This window comes from Pinus tabuliformis, chromosome Q, assembly GCF_031772625.1.
Source record: "Pinus tabuliformis cultivar Carrire ecotype Pingquan chromosome Q, CPIR1, whole genome shotgun sequence".
NCBI lineage: Eukaryota > Viridiplantae > Streptophyta > Pinopsida > Pinales > Pinaceae > Pinus > Pinus tabuliformis.
Window position 1 is genome coordinate 566902059 of NC_142296.1, and position 19532 is coordinate 566921590.

The following is a 19532-nucleotide window of genomic DNA, read 5'->3' on the forward strand; positions in this document are numbered from 1 at the left end:
ACAGTGATAGAATTTAGACTTACTTAGAAGAAAAGAAATTGTGAGTAGATGCAGTATTCTTTTAAGGTAGACGGAAATGGAAATAGGTAGAAACCATAGTTACAAAAGTAACTCATCGAGGCTGGAGAGTAGGATTTCAATTCAGACTCATTAAAAGAACCATTAAATCACTCAGCAGAATGGCAATTTCCTAGCACACCTGCAGGTCAACTTCGTATAGTCAGTGAAAATTCAGGAAGCACTAAGGCGAGAGTTTGAGAACGATTAAAACCCAGGATCAGACTTGGTGCTGCCAAGTCCAAGTCGAACTTGGTGGCAACAAGTTTTGAGTTGCTGCAACATTTAGCTCAAAACTGGTGCAGGGCAAAGTTTGACTTGGCAGTACAAGGCAATTCGACCAAGATTTGTAACAATGCCAAAAACCTTAGTCATCTTTCTAAGTGAAACGTATCATTCTTCTATAGATCTTGGAGCACTAATTTCATGTGAGAAATTTAAACTTGAAGCAAAAATAGACAACCTTTTTATACAACTCTATAATTTTAAAAGCAATGGAACCATAATTAATTTTTGAACTCAGTAAAATGGAATCAATTGCCCCATTGATTCTGGTATTCTTGACAAATCAATTGTTTCTGAAGGTATTATCAGTCACCAATACCTTTTGTGTTACAAAGAAATGGAAAAGAGCTTAGCAGAAGGTTTGGAGTTTAAAATAATCAAACCCACTGTCAATAAAAGAGGACCATTTTAATGATCCTCTGTGTTCATAACCAAAAGGCATTAATGTTTAAGAAATAATCTATTTCAGAAAGAAGCCCTCACATTAATGATATGGCCTCGATCCAATAAGAGGAGCAGTTCCTCTTGTTGTCTTTACAAATGTAACATAGTCACTGTAATGCATGGTGTAAAGAGTGCTCTGGTAACGTGTGATGCGAACTCTTTTGCGAAGAGACTCAGTAATAGGACCCATATACCCTGATTTGCGCATCAGTGAATCAATTGTCTCGATCTTTGTCCAACCTGCAAGCACAAAATAACTTAGAGGCAGCACTGAAACATTAAGAGAACTACAATGAATTATATAGTCAAGGTATTTAGCTACTGTCATAGTTGTTTAGGTATTTAGCTACAAATTCAAATATAATCTCTTAATTGCATATTAATACAAATCATCCATGAGCCCTGCCATAGTTCTAAAACAAGAGTTGCCACTGCAAGTCATATATTGGACTGCCAACTTCAAAAATCTTCCAAGCAACTTCCCGATATAATGTAAAATTCAAAAATAACCTCTTAATTGCATATCAATACAAATCATCCATGAGCACTGTCCAGTGATTCTACTCAGTCATTTGAAAGGACCATAACCAAAGGAAATAAAGAGAAATAACCATAACCAGTGCATAGTAAAGTAATGAATATGATACACACACTAAGAACCCCTTGAACAAGCATCGACAAAAAGAATTGGGATGCAACCAGTAACCAGAACAAGCACAATCAGTTTTATAGAAGAGTCTGATTTCACAAACTGCTAGACAGTATATATTACAACGAACTACATCACAGTTTTGTGGGGTTGACTGCATATCAGACTCTAAATAAAAGGAGTTATGAGAACGGCACTTCAAATTAAATACTATCGTATGATTCATACTCTACAACCCCCTAAAACAATCATCAACAAAAAGAAATGGGATGCAGTTCGGCCAGAATTCAAGTATAAGTTACAACAAACTACATGACAATTTTGTATGGTTGACAGAATATCATACTTCAGAGAAAAGGAGTTGCAGCAAAGCACTTCAATTAAATACAGCTGGAAACCCTTGGACTGCTACGCATGCATAAGGATTTGCATTTATAACTCTTTGTACATGCAACTATGCATTTGGGGTCAAACATAAAACAAGAGGATTTTATACCTCTGAATGCAGTCGCATGCTTTAAGCTCTCTTGCTCAAACCCGTTATGAACAATCCAAAGCAGGTTTTGTGGGAGGCTTATATTTCAAGATGGAATGATGAAACAAACAGGATGGTAAAAGGAAGACTAGCCACGATACAGCAAGATCAACAACCAGATTACTGGACAGTGGAGATATATTAAAATAATAAGGCACCAACACATGAAGATACACAAAAGTGGCGAGGTAAATAGGACGCAAAAATTCACAGGACCTTAGCATATTCTAAAATTTTATCAACTCCAGGGTTAGCGAAAGAACTAAGTGATATTTCCATGCTTCCTTTCCATTCATTGCATTGCCAGGTATGCCACACTTTAAAGACATGACGCCTGTGCTTGAATCAGGGTCACAAAGATTTCCACCAAATGGCTTTTGTTTCGAAATACTTAAGTAAATGCAAACTCATAGTCTCATAGACAGCACCTCACAAACCCAATAACCCAATTAAAATGAGTAAGCTATTACAAAACAAGTAAAAGATGATTGCACATGTTTTAAGAAAACACACAAACTCCTATAAAGTGGGAATCCTAAACAATTAGTAAATTTTGGAATATATCATAATATACCTTCTTGTGCGGCTACTTCAGGCAAGTAAGTTGCACTGCGCCTTGTATTATCTGGATCATTAAACTCCATAATCATGCCATGCTTTCCTACCTGTAACCATCAAAAACAGATCACATCACAATATGAAAAAACAACAATAAAATTGTCAAGGTTTAGGTAAAACTTAACTGCTTAAACAAGAATTTTGATCTTGAGACAATATAATACCAATTTCCTTGCTTTTGCAAAGAACTGAACCCTTGCCTAAGGGCTTGGACCGGGCAATTTAAGGTTTCATAATTTATGGACATTCAATCCAAATGTTCTGCAATCTGGTTTGACAAATGTCTGTCACATCCATGGTAGAGTAAGGAGGGATTTTATAAAGCACGGTTACAAGAAAAGTAGTGATTGAAATGTTTTAAGAAGTACACCTCCCAATCTAGATGATTGGCTGCAGGCTCATAATCTGTTAGGATAGAGACTGTGCATTCCAGGTATGGAATTTCTCTGGCTTGTATTGGAGAAAAGCGGCGATCACGCAGGGCACTGCAACAGAAACAGAGTATTTCAAAAAATTCCATTTAACAATAAAACTAATACAAAACAGTCTTTTCCAAGCAATGTTGTAGGAATAAAATAATTCCAAACTACCCTGGAACAGAAACGAAGTATTTCACATAAATTCCAGCTAACTACAAAACTAAAACAAAACAGTTTTTTATCAAGAAATTCTGCCAGAATAAAATAATTCCAAACTACTTTTGCCCTCTAAATTAACCTCAAACCCTCAACATTTGCACACTCGGAGTACATAATAATAGGAAATAAATAAATCAGGTAAATGGCAACAAGAAACGGCTTACCATTTAAGCCATCATAGCAAAGAGATTACATGAAAGATGATTATTTTTTCTAATTATTTTCACTTATCCATGGCTTTTTATTGGTTTCATTTTAAGCATTTCTACTGATATATAGGATCTACTTATCAAGCAAATAGCATGCTCCTTGTCACCTTAGCATGCTCCTTGTCACCTTGTCAACTGGGGCTCTCGGGTAGTTGGGAGGAAGGAATGGAATCCTCCACACCCAGGTTCAATTCCCGCAATTGACATGACAGATGTTGGCAGTATTGAAAGTACCATAGGAAGTTTAGAATTTTTTAATATTTATGTTGAATATAAACAGCAGTAGCAATGATGTTGACATGTGTGACCTCCTTTTAGGAGTTCAACAAAAACAAGTTTGCAATGCAGATTAGGAGGAATAATATCTTTCTAATTCTAGCTTGTTTAGCTAAAAATACTTGTATGTAAACAGTTTAGGATTAAGATTTGTAACATTTTTAATTGCAAATTCATTATAAAGCTTAATTCAACATTCTTACAGTCAAACACGGCAACTGATAAGAACCTTAATGATATATCATCTGGATGAAATATTAAATATAAATGAAAGGAAGCAAATTCAAATGTCTATTCTATGCCTCGGAAGTGAAGGACAAGTGTGCTCCTTCAAGAATGTTCATTAAGTATTTCAGGACTCATTAGGAAAATTAAAACAACATGTTTATTACTTTTCAAAACATAAATTATTTTGCATATATTATCTATCAAATGTTAAATTCTGAACCTAGTACCCAACATCTAGTTCATCGCACATTATTACAGATCTATTGAATAAATGTACAACTAGGTTCTTATACAATTATTTAGCAGAAGCACAATTACACAACCAATCTCAATCACATGTAAGTTGTAACACATACAAATTCTGCCCAATCAACAGTTCTTAATTAAATTAATACTCTGAACCTACTTGGGCTCTCATCCAAGGATAATGGCCCAACTACGGAAAATACATTTAGAACCTATCATGGATCTGATCCACCTGATTAGGCCCTATATCTGTCATTGATCCTTGGCTGATTTGGATCTCCAATGCTGTACCCCTACACCTTCTTCAGACCAGACACACTCAAGTATCTCACTCCTCACTTGACAAAATTCCCATTCTCAAGGGTTTGTCCCACTGTATAGTGTCATTCTCCTCTCCTTCGCTTTGCTTTTATAACTTCACATCGAGCTAAAATCCCTAACGCTAATCTCCAAAGTGATGGATGACTGAGATTAAATCTCACCTCACTTGAGATCAAAGGTTGAAAATAAAATACGATCACTAAAATAAATACTTTACTTTTCCTAAGTTTCTAAGTTTCTTTAGCTCAATAGCCAACATAATTAATTATGTGTTTTTCCTAAGTTAGACTCTGACTAAGTTACAATAGCAACTTACCCAATACTTCCACGAGTGTCCTAAGGAGACTTTGGGCGACTTCTACACACGTAGGCTTTTTTGCAAAAGCAATGTCAGATGGTTTGAGTTTCAATTCGAGTTTGACAATGATTAAATTCAACTCAAATTCAAATTTTTTGACGAAGTTTGAATGAGGTTTTCCATTAAATTCGACTATAGTCAATTGACAAATATATATATATATATATATATATATATATATATATATATATATATATATATATATATATATAATTTAACTTACATAAATTATAAATTATTCAATTCACACATTTTTAATTATATCACAAAATTTATATATGTTAAAATGTGTATTTTCTTATTAAATAATATCTTAAACTTGTATTATAATATAAATAAGTTGGACAATAAATAAATATTATACTTAAACTCACTTCACAAAATTCCATAGAGGCGATTGAGGAAACAACTTTTGAGTTTTCTTAACCCACTTAAATTAATTAATAACATAAAATATTAATTAAAAAATGTTAGCATGGAATCCATATATTACCAAGACGAATAAATAGCCACATATCTTATCAACAAGTACTGTGATAAAATTAAGACTTTGATAATGTTGAGGTGACAGATCAAACTGGAGCTAAAAGGAGGAACAAAATATAGTGAATGATAAAAATAAGTGAATTTGATAATGTTGAGATGATGGATCAGACTGGAGCGAAAAGGAGGAACAAAATACATTGATCTATTTAATAGTGGGACGAAGCCGGTTCAAGGAGGAATTTCCAACCCAAAGGCACTCTACCTACCCCTTCCTTTACATTAATTAAAATGTAATAATATTATATCGCGACTTCAATCTAGTAAAGACTAAATGTTACAATAAATAAATAAAAATTAGAATAATATGGCAGGTTTAGGCAGAAGACAAATTCGACCACTACATCATTTGACCACTATAGTGGCAGCACACATACCATGCTGCTGGTGGATCATTTGCTAACTTAACAAGCAAACAACAAATTCAACCACCACATCATCTGACCACTATAGTAGCAGCACACATACCATGCTGCTGGTGGATCATTTGCTAACTCAACAAGCAAACAGAGGGCATTTTACAAACAAAGAACACATACAAACGAAGGGAATTTTATATGTGCCATACGCAAACAAAGGCCAAGAAAAAGATTGACCAAACTAAAGTCTACAAACTAAACGAACATATGGTCAAGCTCAACCTTGACGTACAATGCTATATTGAAGTCTACAAACTAAATGAACATATGGTTAGGCTCAGCCTTGACGTACAATGCTATACCATGATTAGGCAAAAGTGAACCTGGACGAATCGAAACAGATTTGAACATCTTTTTTGAAGTTCACCGAATTTCAAGCCTCAAACTTCAAATTCGATGTGCCTTTGGGTTGGAATTTTATATATGCCATACGCAAACACAAGCCAAGAAAAAGATTGACCAAACTAAAGTCTACAAACTAAACGAACATATGGTCGAGCTCAACCTTGACATACAATGCTATATTGAAGTCTACAGACTAAATGAACATATGATTAGGCTCAGCCTTGACATACAATGCTATACCGTGATTAAGCAAAAGCGGACCTGAAACAGATTTGAACATCTTTTTTGAGGTTCACCGAATTTCAAACCTCAAAGTTCAAAGTCAATGAACCCTGTGAAATAGTGCAAAAAGTACTTGCCTGAGCTACAAACATCAACACTCCCCCCTTAGCGAGGAAGGCACTTTTGTCACTTGGAATTGGCTTCGATCTTGGAATTACATCTGCTGCCATGGCTACTCCCTTTGAACCGAAGGCCTTCCCTACCACCTAGTTTGGAATTATCCTCGAAGACCTGCTCCCTTTGGACTTATTCCTAGAAGCCTCTTGCCCCTAAACATCTTGTAAGATCATCTCATACCAAAAGATTGCCTTGACAAACTTGGAAGGATCTATTGATTGCTCCTCCCCTCTTAAAATTGAAGACTAACTCTCTCAAAATTGTTTAACCTTCGAATATTCCTACTCCTCGTTATTTGTCATTGTTCTGCTTCTTTTCATAGCTTGAATAGTTTGGCCTTTTAGCCTATACAAGTTTCTCTCTCTAACTCCAATGACAAGGCCATCATTTGAGATAGATCCCATAGGTCTGATGGGTGCCTATCCATCTAAAAATGCTACAACAAACCCCTTCTTGTATATCATAGAGACTAAAAGCAAACTTCTCCTAAGTTTTGGCACCCATATCACGTCCTTCACTTCCAACATGCCTCCTAACTCAAGTTGGACTAACATTGTTCCAGATCCCTTCACTGCATGTTTGGTATCAACACCAAACCCCACATGCAACTCTAAGTCCCACTCTATTATGTTGTCAAACAACTCTCATGATCCTTATTGCCTCATAATCTAGCAAGTCTTGTGAGAGGGTTCACAAGACTAGCAAGACCAAGCGACAACACTATGAGGTGGAGGCCCACTGTCACCACCTCCTACTCTTTAGTGGACTTTCACCACAAGGGAGGCTTCCCTATGTAGGTCACCTAATAGGTATTCAAAGTCTAAGGTTTAAAGTTGACAAGGACAAGCTCAGGGATGACACTCAGCTTAAGGACAAGACTCAAATTAGCAAAGACAAAGCAAAGTGTGCCCTCCAAAAGGCCTATCTAGGGCACTTGTGACCTAGGGTTTAAGGAATAGGCAAGGAGAAAGGCTTACAAAGGTGCACAAGGCCAAGAAAAGACTTGTTGAAGATAGGTATGATCAAAAAATGGTGTAACAAGCCTTCAATATGCCCCAAGTAGAAGCCATTCGTTAGGTTAGGATTTACCCTAAGGCAAATTACCTAGGGCTTGTGATGTGAGCCCTAAAATGGAAGAATTTTCCATGGAAAAGGATGGAATAATGAGGTTGAAACCACGTGAAGGACCCTCCCAAAGGCCAACCCGCTCCTCCTACTTTAATTCAACCCTAATGGCTCGCCTTAAAGGAGCAAAAATGTGAGAATAGAGATAAATATAAGTTTCAAAAGGTTTTTATATTGTGATCACCTATGTGGATGGACAATGCTTGATCCTTGGGTGATGGGGTCTAAAGGGAGACCAACTAATGAAAAAATCAAACCCTAGTATGGATTAAAGGGAAAAAAACCCTAGTTTTCAAACCCCTAGCTATCATTTTATGAGGGGATAAAATCATTGAAGAGAGCTTAACATGAATATTCATTGAAAGGATTGTCACACATTCTTTAGAATAATGCATACAATATTTTGCTAAGATTTCATAGAAAACTATTCAATAAAGCTAGCACATAGAAACCCTAACATCAACCATTCCATACTATAACCATCAAAAGATATTCAACAATATAGAATACTTACAAGAAATGCATAAATCAATACTTTATTATCCCAAAATGATGTCTCCACAACAAAAGAAAGTCTCCAAAAGCAAAACCTCCACAATAGATCACATCTCCAGAAGTATACAAGACTATTTCAACTAGGTCAAAACCCTCTACGGAGGTTGAGCTCTCCACAAATGATGATGAAAAATGAAAGTGAGGTGACCTCTATTTATATGAGGTCTACCATAATGAATTTTAACTAATGAAACCCCTAAAACAAGTTTAACATGAATCAAGCCTTGTGTTACAAGCCAACCCACTAGCTTTATGATAAAACAAACCACCTCAAGAAATGTTGACATCATGCCCTTTTAGGGCTCCAAATGCCATTTCATGATGTGATGAGGTTTCAAAAAAGTGTCATAGTGCCAAAATCATCCAAAATTAGAGTAGTGTCCCTCAAATCTAGCTCAAATCCTCCTCCAAGTTCCCAAATCTAGCTAGGGTGTCTCCATGTTATTTCCATGGGTCTCCAACGATCAAAATAGGATCTCCTCTCTTTAGCATTAGGGCTCCTCCAACTACAACAAGCCCTCTCAATAGAAGAGCATCTTCATCTAGGCTCTGAATCAAGTCTTGCCCATCAAGTTGTGTCAAGGCTAACCTGGGGACATGTTGGATCAAGTGGTGTCATCATCAAGAATCCTCTATGTTGGGTCAAAGCAGACCAACATTCTAAATCAAGAGGGTGCTCTGGTACATGTAACATCTACTCAAGTCATCATAAGGTCCAACTCTCACAATGCTGCATCTGTTAAGCCATTCATCTTTCTGAGGATGCACAAGTACCTATCGAGTGGGTACCCTCATGGCTTCGATTATTGTGGACCACCTAACAAAACCTACATGAACTCAAGTGAAAGCAACCATCCATCAGAGACTAAGATCATATGAGCATCTAAGTGGACCAAACTTGAATGTTAAGGGCACATTAATACTTCAAACAAGGATCACCTTTCGATATCTAACTAGACCAAGTCCCATAAAGGTGTTCCCTACCTTGATAGAGGTGGCTAATGGTTAACCCTATTAGGTGCTTCCAACCCTCAAGGGGAAGTGGCATTTCCAAGGTCAACCCCTCAATCAATAGGTGTTAGTGTAAATGTATGACAATGAAGGGGAAAAGCCTTCATGGCCAAGTGCCATGGCCAAATGGACCAGCTAATCGGAAATCCACATCTTGAGTGTAAGAATGTAAATGCGAGAGCAATCGCGGAGGTATTAGTTACCCTCTTGGACTAGCTTTTTCCACCCCTCTAGTGTGTCGTTTACTTCTTCTTGATAATGCTTTGTCTTACGGTGCATAGCTCAAGGGTTAGAACTTGCTCGCTATGATATAACATTTTATATTGCCACTTTAGATGAGACATTTCATTGCTCATCAGGGTTGTGACATGCAAGGGTTCCTTTTGATGTGGAGGAGCATCATGTGCTCAAGAACCTAGTGATGGCTAATGAGGAGGGTAGAGCTCATGCTAGCCTTCTGCCCACATGCTAATTTATATCCCAACCATCTTTTGCATTTTGATTTTCTTCTTTTTTTGTGGCCTTGATATAGTTTTCCATTCTTTTAGTTGAAGCAACCTCCAAGGCAATGTTTTTCGGCCCTACTCAAGGACTGTGGACATGTGGGTGCAAAATCCCAAAGAACCAATGACAAGTTAGACTCGAAGAATGGATGTGGTATACAAGGCTAATAATGTGTGAAGGAAAGTGTCCAGTATGGTGTAGGGGATAATGAACATGTTATCTCAATCTCGGTTTTCCAAGGCCCCAAGGGAGGTCCTACTAGACTACAGCTAAAGATTAACCCCCCCTAGTAAGGTGAGAGTACAAATTTACAATCAAGATTGGTCAATCTTCCATATCACCCCTTTATCCATGGCACATGCTAAATGCCCAAAACAAACAAGTATAAGCATCTAACTGCAAAATGATCAAAGTACCTTTTGAATAGTAACCCACCTTCATCCAAGTGGAAGTGTCGGATACGGAGAGGCATATTGTTGACGCAGATGGCAAAGGCGCATGGCATATCATCATCAAATAATGGTTGTTAGTGGTTGTTGGTTGGTTGTCAAATGTAGGAGAAAATGTTCCTCCTACGGGGTGGGTAACACTCTGATCATATGTCATGTGGCTCCACTATCTAGTAGCCACGCAACAACTAGTATAGTGCTTGAGCAACTTCAATTTTAAACTTCTTCGCAAACTCTTTCACCTGACTTTTTGTTGACGTAACTATAGTTGACTTCGTACACTTTCTACCCTTCTTCCTTCTCTGACACTATGAAGCACAATGTCATGTCTTATGACATGCAAAACACTTGACCTTAATCAAGTCCTTCTTTAGCTTTGAGGATAACTCCTCACTCATGCTTGAACCTTTTCCTTTGCTCTTCATTGTCATACTTACAAGATCCAAGTCTTCATCACCTTCATGCTTGTTGGCCTTGGCCTTTGACTACTCCCACATCTCCTCCTAGCAGCAGTCATCCCATAACCTACCAAATGAGGGTTGGTTCCCCTGAGCATAGATTCCTTTGACGAATGGATCCCACGACTCTAGGAAGCCATTCAATGCCACATTCACTAACTCTAAGTCATTGACATTTTCCCCCATTGCTACAAGTTGATCATGAACCTGAGTTATCTTCATCTAGTAACTTTCCACTGTGTTAGACCTAATCACTTACATGGACCAAAGCTTGTCCATCGCCACCATTTTCCTTCTAATGGTCTTACTCTCGTATAGACCGACCAAAGCATCAAACATCTCCTTCATTGACGACTTCTTGGATGAGTGCGAGATCAAATGGTCCTCCACCATATCCAAGAGCACCCTTTGAGCCTTTATCTCTTTCTTAGCTAGGGCAACCTTCTCCTTGGCATTTGTCGGCTCTAGGATAACCTTCTCAACAATCTCCTAAAGATCATTTTCTTTAAGAACTAGGTTGATCCTAGCCTTCCAACGTAGAAAATTTGAGGCTCCATCTAGCCTACCTTTAAACCAAAGACTCACTGCAATCATATTCACCAAATCAAAAACCCAAAGGAAAATGTCACTAAAAAGCTATTGTAACCTGTAACTTCATACAAACTGTATGGTCTCTAGCTACAACACAACTTCACAACCCATCTATCTCAACCTTTCCACTAGGTGACTACCACACATAGTCTACTACGTTGGTAGCATCCCCACCTGGCTTTGCATCTTTCACTGGCAACTTATGCGAGTTGTTGTTGTTTTTCCTCCTGTTGGTTGTGGCTAGCATCTCCATTGCCAATGCCCCTCAAACCCAAGGTTGCTTGGAAGCAGTAGGACAAGTGAGAATTTTCAATAGCTTCCAAATTAGGAGCATTTTTTATATAATATATATTTTGATGCATATATGTCAACAAAAGCATGTAGAATGATGAATTAGTTATAAAAAGCATAGAAACCTGGATTAAACCGTATAACATCAATCATCTAGCAATTATACTTTTCATTAACCACAAGTTCACAAGTTACAACATCTCAATTCTCATCATGGTGGGTGTGAAGCCTAATTATCTTCTTCATTCAAAGGTCTTGTTTCGGCCGCGTTTGGATCCCAATCCTTGACAGAGGGGTGTGGGAGGGGCTTGCCCCCCACTACTGTTTATCAGGCAGAAGATTTGATGGTAAAAGTTATGTTAATTTAGTGTTTTTTGCCCTAGAAGGCAACCCTTGGTTTGTATGAGGGAATTGTATTGCGGCTGGGTATTATTTTGTATCTATTCCTATCTTTTGCTAGCACTTGATCACAAGTTTTGACTCATACAGTGTTATTTTCATCACATGGCATAATCTTGTAGAGATGCTTTCTTACACAAATATATGAACTAGTGTAGGTTGTTTTACAATGGGAGCATGTAAAATTTGTTGTTCCAACCCTTTTCCTTCTCACTAGCTTTGTTGCATACTTTTACAAGGGTGTTTAACAGTAGAGCATTTTTTTTGTGAAGAAAAGAAATGAAATCTACTAGGGAGCAAAAAAAATTGCTCCAAAGGGGTAGCGAGGAGATCCAAATCAGCCAAGGAGGGTTTGATCAGCTGGATCAAATCAAGTGTTGTATGTAATTCCTTGGTTGGGCCATTTCCCAAGAAGGGAGCCCAAGTAAGTTCAGAATTTTAATGTAGAACTGTGACTGGACAGAATCTATGCAACATTTTTGTGATTGAGATTGGTAAATTTACTTTTCTGATCTTATTTTGTTAATATCCTAGCCTGTGCTTTTATTCAGTAGACGTAAACCTGCTCAAAACTAATTGTTGATTTGCTAAGGTAAAAAAATTAACATTTTTTTAACCCTAAAAAACCAATTTCAACCAAATGTCAATGAACATCAATTCATGAAGAAGAATTTCATTACAATTTTACTAGAATTAAACTTCTACTTCAAATTTGTCTTAAAGTTAAATTAACCTCAACGATTTTATTCGACCAGTGCTTGAATTCCAACAAATTTCAAATTTGAACATCAAAAAATGCCAAACGTGGTGACTTAGGATAAGATGTAAGACTGGGAAACATGACCATTCTCATGAAGAGTCCTATACCATTTCATTCACTGCATTGAAAGAATTAAAGACAGAAATTACAAAATAGAGATGAATACTATCTTTTATCAGAACTTTCTCCAAGAAACCAGTTGTGCAGGAGCTCTTCACCTCCTAACCACATGTGTCCAGTGTGGACATTGGTGTGGAAATCACTGCTAAGCCATTAGGCCACCAGTGGAAAGATCCCCTTACAGGCTATAACACTCAATCAACCCAACCATAGTGCTCATGATTCAGCCAATTTTACACATTTACTTAATGCAGAGTCCTCCAGGAACCTCAACCAGCATTCAATCAGCCCATGGATCTCGTCCACTCAACCATTCACAAACTTGGTATTCCCCTTCTGTGCATTCACTGCCTCCGGAAATTTATCGCAGCAAGTGCCACGGGTTAGGGAAGAAGCATACAAGCCACAGCTTGCCCTACAGAAGACTTGATACAGTAATCATTGACCCACATGCAGTCCTTTCTCAACACAAACAGTCCATTCTTTCCACAGCCTCTCTTCTCACCACAGCCATTGATTTCTCATCAAACCCAAATCAATCTCCATCTCCTTCCAGCCAAAGAACCCCTTGGTTCACTACAGGTTCACACCTACTCTCAAGCTTATGGATTCACGGTGCAAGTTGAAGGCAGTTGTAATTAGAAGGACATTTTAATCAATAAAAGGATGCAAAATGAACCTTGCTAAAGCACAAATCGTGTTCTATATACCGTAATTTTGGAGGACATAACAGAATTTACACCTATAAATCTATACATGTTAATTATATCATGCATGTAACATATATGAGGTGAAGGTGTGCATCTGCACCCTCATGCACATCTTCACTTCACCCCATCCCTCATGCACACGTTCACCAAGGAAATTTGTAGGAAAGATATAATCTGTAGATGTCAGAGTCAAAGCAAACACGCTTGCCCTTTTAGCTCTATGTCAGGAAGGGGCAATTGTGTAAACACCCTTGGCCAACCCAATGTATTGATATTGATGTATCTTTTTATTCTTTAATATTCTAACATAACATACATTTCTCACACCCACATACATTCCACTGCCCTTATTGATCTGCAATTGCAGTGCAAGATCAGATGTATAATTTTTTTAAGTGTCTGTTCTGTTACTTTAATCTTCATGTACAGGTGTTTCTCTTGATAAATATTTTCATTTTGGTGTGTGATTTAAGAAGTAAACTATACAGGGCATCTGCAAAGAACTTTAATATTGATAAGGGTACCCCACTTCCCTAATTTAAGACCATCCTAGAAAGATAACTTGTGCATCTCTTGATATATATTTTCAATTTTGGTGTGTGATTTATGAAGTAAAATATACAGGGTATCTGCAAAGAACTTTAATATTGATGAGGGTATCCCTCTCCCCAAATTTAAGACCATCCTAGAAAGACACCTTGTGTGTTGAGTACTGACCTTGTCAGAGCGTAGTCTTTGAACCCATTAAAAAGACACCTGGCTTCCAATGTACCAATACATCCTCTCAGACGAGGCTCCCCGCCAACAACCTTTTTCCATGTGACAAATAATGGACTGGAAAAACCAACAAACAAAGTTTGCATTAAGAAATGATAGATTGCTCCACCAAACACTAAATGCATACAAAAAATATTCTATTAGAAAACTTCAGATTAAGCTCACAGTAAAATTGGAACAATTACTTCATAGAAAAGGCATAGTTCCACACAAGATTCCAAACTGATTTGCACCCTTTCCAAACATGATAAGTTTGAAAGTTTCACTCAAATCAGAATCCAGATCAACCCATTTTGCCAACATTTTTACAAGGAATAAGTTGGACACTAAATTTGAATCCATGTTGGTTCACAGTTAATCACATCACCAGAAAGCTTTTATACAAGTCCACTGTTCAGTCATTCAGCCCAAATCCGGATATTTGACGTACCTTTTTTTGTCAATCACAGACATCAATAAAATTAGCTCATCTTACCATCTTCCCGAGAGCATCCCTAAGCTGGTGACTCCAGAAATGAATGAAGGCTTTATAAAACATATGACTATGAAGTAAACAGAAACAGTAGTAATCTCCATGTAGAAAAAAAAGAAAAAGGCACATGGCCCTGGAATCCAATTGCGGTTCGCCTTCTATAACCATAATTCCTAAGGTCACTATGGCCCTGGAATCCAACAGTGATTCATTTAAAAAAAACTATAAATCATTCACGTCAGGAAGAAGCTGCAGATTTAAGGGAAAGGGATGTTACAAACCCAAAGATTACTTCATCAACGAATAATGTAATTTAAGGCCCCTGGGGATTTCTCCATGCCCATTGATCTATCTCTCATTTGTGAGTTCAATAATTTGCCTTCAAGTTCATTGCTTTATTTTTTGAAAGCTAGAGATTGGCTTAGAAGATAATACATAGGGAAAGATCAGGATATTTTGCAAGTACAATAGTTTGACAGGTGCACCCTTTCCAAGATATTTTGGAAAGTTTTTCTTCAATGTTCGTTATTAAATACAGAGGCAATCAGAAGTATTGACACAAATTCATATAGTTACTGTTAATCTGTGTTCTCATTTGTTAGTTTACTTTTTAATGAAGCTTCCCTCACAGATATCAAGTTGAGGATAGCAGGCATTTCAATTGGTACAGGGAACTCAAGGAAATGTTGCATTGAGGCACCGTAGAAATGGGACACAGTGTATATCCATAGTTAAACTCGAACTTAGAAGCTAGAAGGCCTTATAACACTACTATCCGGATTCATAGGAAAGTTAAGGAGTGTACTGAGTTGGAAGAAGAGCTATGTAAGAAAGATTTAGACATGTTGCAGTCAACTGTCAAACAGGGATTATGGACCTGCAAGGAGATTCAGGCTATATTACACTGAAGACAGCAACTCAGACAAAGATGACTTCAATTAAAGCTCCCAACAAGACAACCTAAGTATGGTCTTCATTTGTGGAGTTACATCTCAATCATGTTATCTCTTTACCATGTTATCTCTTTATCTTTTGTAAATGGCAGTGATCTCAAGCTGTACAGTGTTTTTCTCATTTTTTATACATGGATCAAAATAGTAGTAAATGGCACTTTGCTCTTTTGCGCCTACTGGGTTATCACTGAACAGTAAGGTGTCATTATGCACTGTATTTTGTAGTTTACTAGTTAATATTACGGATTTTTACATCAAAAAAGTGAGGGAAAACAAAAAAGAAGATGCAGGCTTCTTTGTATCAAAATCGTTTTCCCAACAAGGTTATCAACAAGAAATAACAATAATCTGCCAACCTTGGAGGGAAAGCTATTTTTACATCTGGAAATTTACATCGCATTCGAGCATAGCTACACAGTCCTTATAGAACTTAGAAGTAACAAATCCTTTTTCCATCAAAGTTCTAAAAGCACGAGATACCAAAAAACAAAAAAAAAAAGCTCTCTCTAGGGCACAATGTAAAGAATGATCTAATTAACACGAAATAATTAATCAACAAATCAAAGAACAAAAACCATTTTGACTGGGATTAAACTGATTTTGATAGTCATTACTTCCACTCTAAGGAATGAACAGTAAAACAAGCTTGCATTCTGATCCTGCACATTGACTGATCTCAAGCTGTACAGTGTTTTTCTCATTTTTTATACATGGATCAAAACAGTAGTAAATGGCACTTTGCTCTTTTGCGCCTACTGGGTTAGCACTGAACAGTAAGGTGTCATTATGCACTGTATTTTGTAGTTTACTAGTTAATATTACGGATTTTTACATCAAAAAAGTGAAGGAAAACAAAAAAGAAGATGCAGGCTTCTTTGTATCAAAATCGTTTTCCCAACAAGGTTATCAACAAGAAATAACAATAATCTGCCAATGTTGGAGGGAAAGCTATTTTTACATCTGGAAATTTACATTGCATTCGAGCATAGCTACACAGTCCTTATAGAACTTAGATGTAACAAATCCTTTTTCCATCAAAGTTCTAAAAGCACGAGATACCAAAAAACAAAAAAAAGCTCTCTCTCTAGGGCACAATGTAAAGAATGATCTAATTAACACAAAATAATTAATCAACAAATCAAAGAACAAAAACCATTTTGACTGGGATTAAACTGATTTTGATAGTCATTACTTCCACTCTAAGGAATGAACAGTAAAACAAGCTTGCATTCTGATTCTGCACATTGACTGATCTCAAGCTGTACAGTGTTTTTCTCATTTTTTATACATGGATCAAAACAGTAGTAAATGGCACTTTGCTCTTTTGCGCCTACTGGGTTAGCACTGAACAGTAAGGTGTCATTATGCACTGTATTTTGTAGTTTACTAGTTAATATTACGGATTTTTACATCAAAAAAGTGAAGGAAAACAAAAAAGAAGATGCAGGCTTCTTTGTATCAAAATCGTTTTCCCAACAAGGTTATCAACAAGAAATAACAATAATCTGCCAACGTTGGAGGGAAAGCTATTTTTACATCTGGAAATTTACATCGCATTCGAGCATAGCTACACAGTCCTTATAGAACTTAGAAGTAACAAATCCTTTTTCCATCAAAGTTCTAAAAGCACGAGATACCAAAAAACAAAAAAAAGCTCTCTCTCTAGGGCACAATGTAAAGAATGATCTAATTAACACGAAATAATTAATCAACAAATCAAAGAACAAAAACCATTTTGACTGGGATTAAACTGATTTTGATAGTCATTACTTCCACTCTAAGGAATGAACAGTAAAACAAGCTTGCTTTCTGATTCTGCACATTGACTGATATATAAAACCGTAGAAGAGATGCACCAAACAGACATTTGACAAACCCACGGATCCATCAAGAATTTCCTGCAGCCCCGGCGTGTGTAAGAGATGTAAATTGTCCCCAGCGATAGTCTAAGACATGAAAAGTCATAGTTTCTCAAGATGATTAAAACTCGCCGCGAAAAAACCCACATATACTAAGAGACAACGCACATCATCTTTCCCGCTGACTAGGACATGTTTAAAACATGGGCATGCCAGAACTACCAGAAAAAGGACAAAAAGCAGTCGTCATTGTAGAGATCGCAAAGAAAATACGACTATCGACTCACCCCCTCTTAACAGGGGATTGAGAACAGGATATGAACGAGTAAGTGGTCAGGTTCCTGGTAACATCAACACATACCATGCCCAATGGAAGATAATCAAGTAAAACCGCTCACTGGCTTGCTAAAGGCTCCAAGTTCATTAGGAAACATATTGGGAAAATTACTCCTAAAGAGCATACACTCATACAATCTATATTTTAGAAAGTGTTAGAATCTCCTGGATGAGATACCAAGCCAATGGAAAGCAATCACAACCACCAGGCTGGCCAGGGTCCACAGTCTCAATTTCATGTCAGAAATACAGAAGATGACAGCGCCGGAAATTTGAAAAATACAGCAGAGCATCCAACCAGAGCCAAAAAACCCAAAGCCCCTAAGACTAGCCCAGCAGACACCACAGGGTTAGTAAAGGCTTGAATCTCATGGTGGGCATTAAAATTTTGCGAAAGGTATTAGCTTTACAAAAACATGGCAAATATAAAAGCAAAATCCCCACCAAAACAAAACTAAAAAAACAACCAGTCCCGCCAGGTCGTCAAAGGTTCAAATCTCGAGGAAAACAAAGAAACAGAAATTCATCCACACACAAGCGACCAAAACTGAGAATTCCAAAGCATGCAAATGACAAAACTTACTGTTGACCCTCGTCAAAGGCAGGAGGAGGCACAAGCTCGCCGGTGTAATGGGCCACTAAAGTGTCAAAGCAGTACACCACCATTTCTTTGTTTGCAGACACCATTGTATGAATTGGATGAATTCCTCGTCACGAATTCACCTAGCCCGCGATTCGAACACGGGTTTCACAGATAAAGGGTCTCTGCACAAATACCAGAAAAATGCTGTGCGGAAATCGTCAGATCGTCATAGCCATGCAGGGATTGTTTTCCCTTCCTAAATCCCTTGGACTATGAGAAGATCTTAAGCTCTTCTTCTTATAAAGAGGAATGGAGAGAACAATTGATCAAAAAGTCCCGAGTATCCCGTCTCCCCACTCCCAAAACGTTTCAGGGCAAATATTCTTCTGTCAATCGTGCCCATGAAGCCTCCATTATAAAAGGAAGCGTGTGGGGAAAAGAGTTAAAATGGGTAGAGCAAGGAAATCCCATGAAAAAGGAGAAATGGGCATATTAGGGTCAAATGGGACCCTAAAGTTTGGAGATGAGGGCAGGGAGTCCGAATCAAAATCTCTGCGACCCGGGCTGCCATGTGCTTGGGCGTCTTAATGTGTTTGGTGGGGATAGATAATGACTCCGTGCTTGTCGTGAGTGCGCTCACGAGTGATCTGATTATTAAATTCGAAGATCCCTAATTTGTAGATTAAATTAAACACTTTGAAATGGCGATTATGTAAATGAAATTCAACATTTTGGAATGTAGTGATTTCGTGTTTCTTATGCGGACGGATGAGTGGAATGGGCTCGCTCTCCCAACACACATTGCGTGCTGCCCTGTATGTTCGATGCGTGGAAATAGTTGCATGGTAGCTGGGAATATGAGACCGTGGCCCACACTGCTACAATAAGAAGGTAGCTGGGAAATTGGAATATGAGCCCATGGCCCACTCTGTCCTCCCCTTCTTTCGTTTTTCAGTTCTTTGTACGGTCAAATTGAATGGGCCATTGCCTATGCCTTCTGGTCAATATG

The 19532-nt window shown here is 37.6% G+C and overlaps 1 protein-coding gene across 1 annotated transcript; it reads right to left on the reverse strand.

Moving 5' to 3' along the window:
* Positions 1 to 585: 585 nt before the first annotated feature.
* On the reverse strand, positions 586 to 19049 carry LOC149220713 (AMMECR1 family). Its single transcript, XM_089384885.1, has 5 exons — positions 18524 to 19049; positions 14261 to 14377; positions 2959 to 3073; positions 2545 to 2635; positions 586 to 1026 (listed from the first exon to the last, which is right to left on the reverse strand). The coding sequence occupies exons 1-5, from the start codon at positions 18625 to 18627 to the stop codon at positions 827 to 829; spliced, it is 627 nt and encodes a 208-aa protein (XP_089241011.1). The 5' UTR covers positions 18628 to 19049; the 3' UTR covers positions 586 to 826.
* Positions 19050 to 19532: the final 483 nt, after the last annotated feature.

Excerpts from the sequence above, each read along its gene's own strand:
- LOC149220713 (XM_089384885.1), bottom strand. The coding sequence starts at position 18,627 with ATGGTGTCTGCAAACAAAGAAATGGTGGTGTACTGCTTTGACACTTTA. Across the intron at positions 2,636-2,958 it reads CCAATCATCTAGATTGGGAG|GTAGGAAAGCATGGCATGAT; the intron begins GTGTACTTCTTA and ends TGATGGTTACAG. Across the intron at positions 1,027-2,544 it reads TGAAGTAGCCGCACAAGAAG|GTTGGACAAAGATCGAGACA; the intron begins GTATATTATGAT and ends TTGTGCTTGCAG.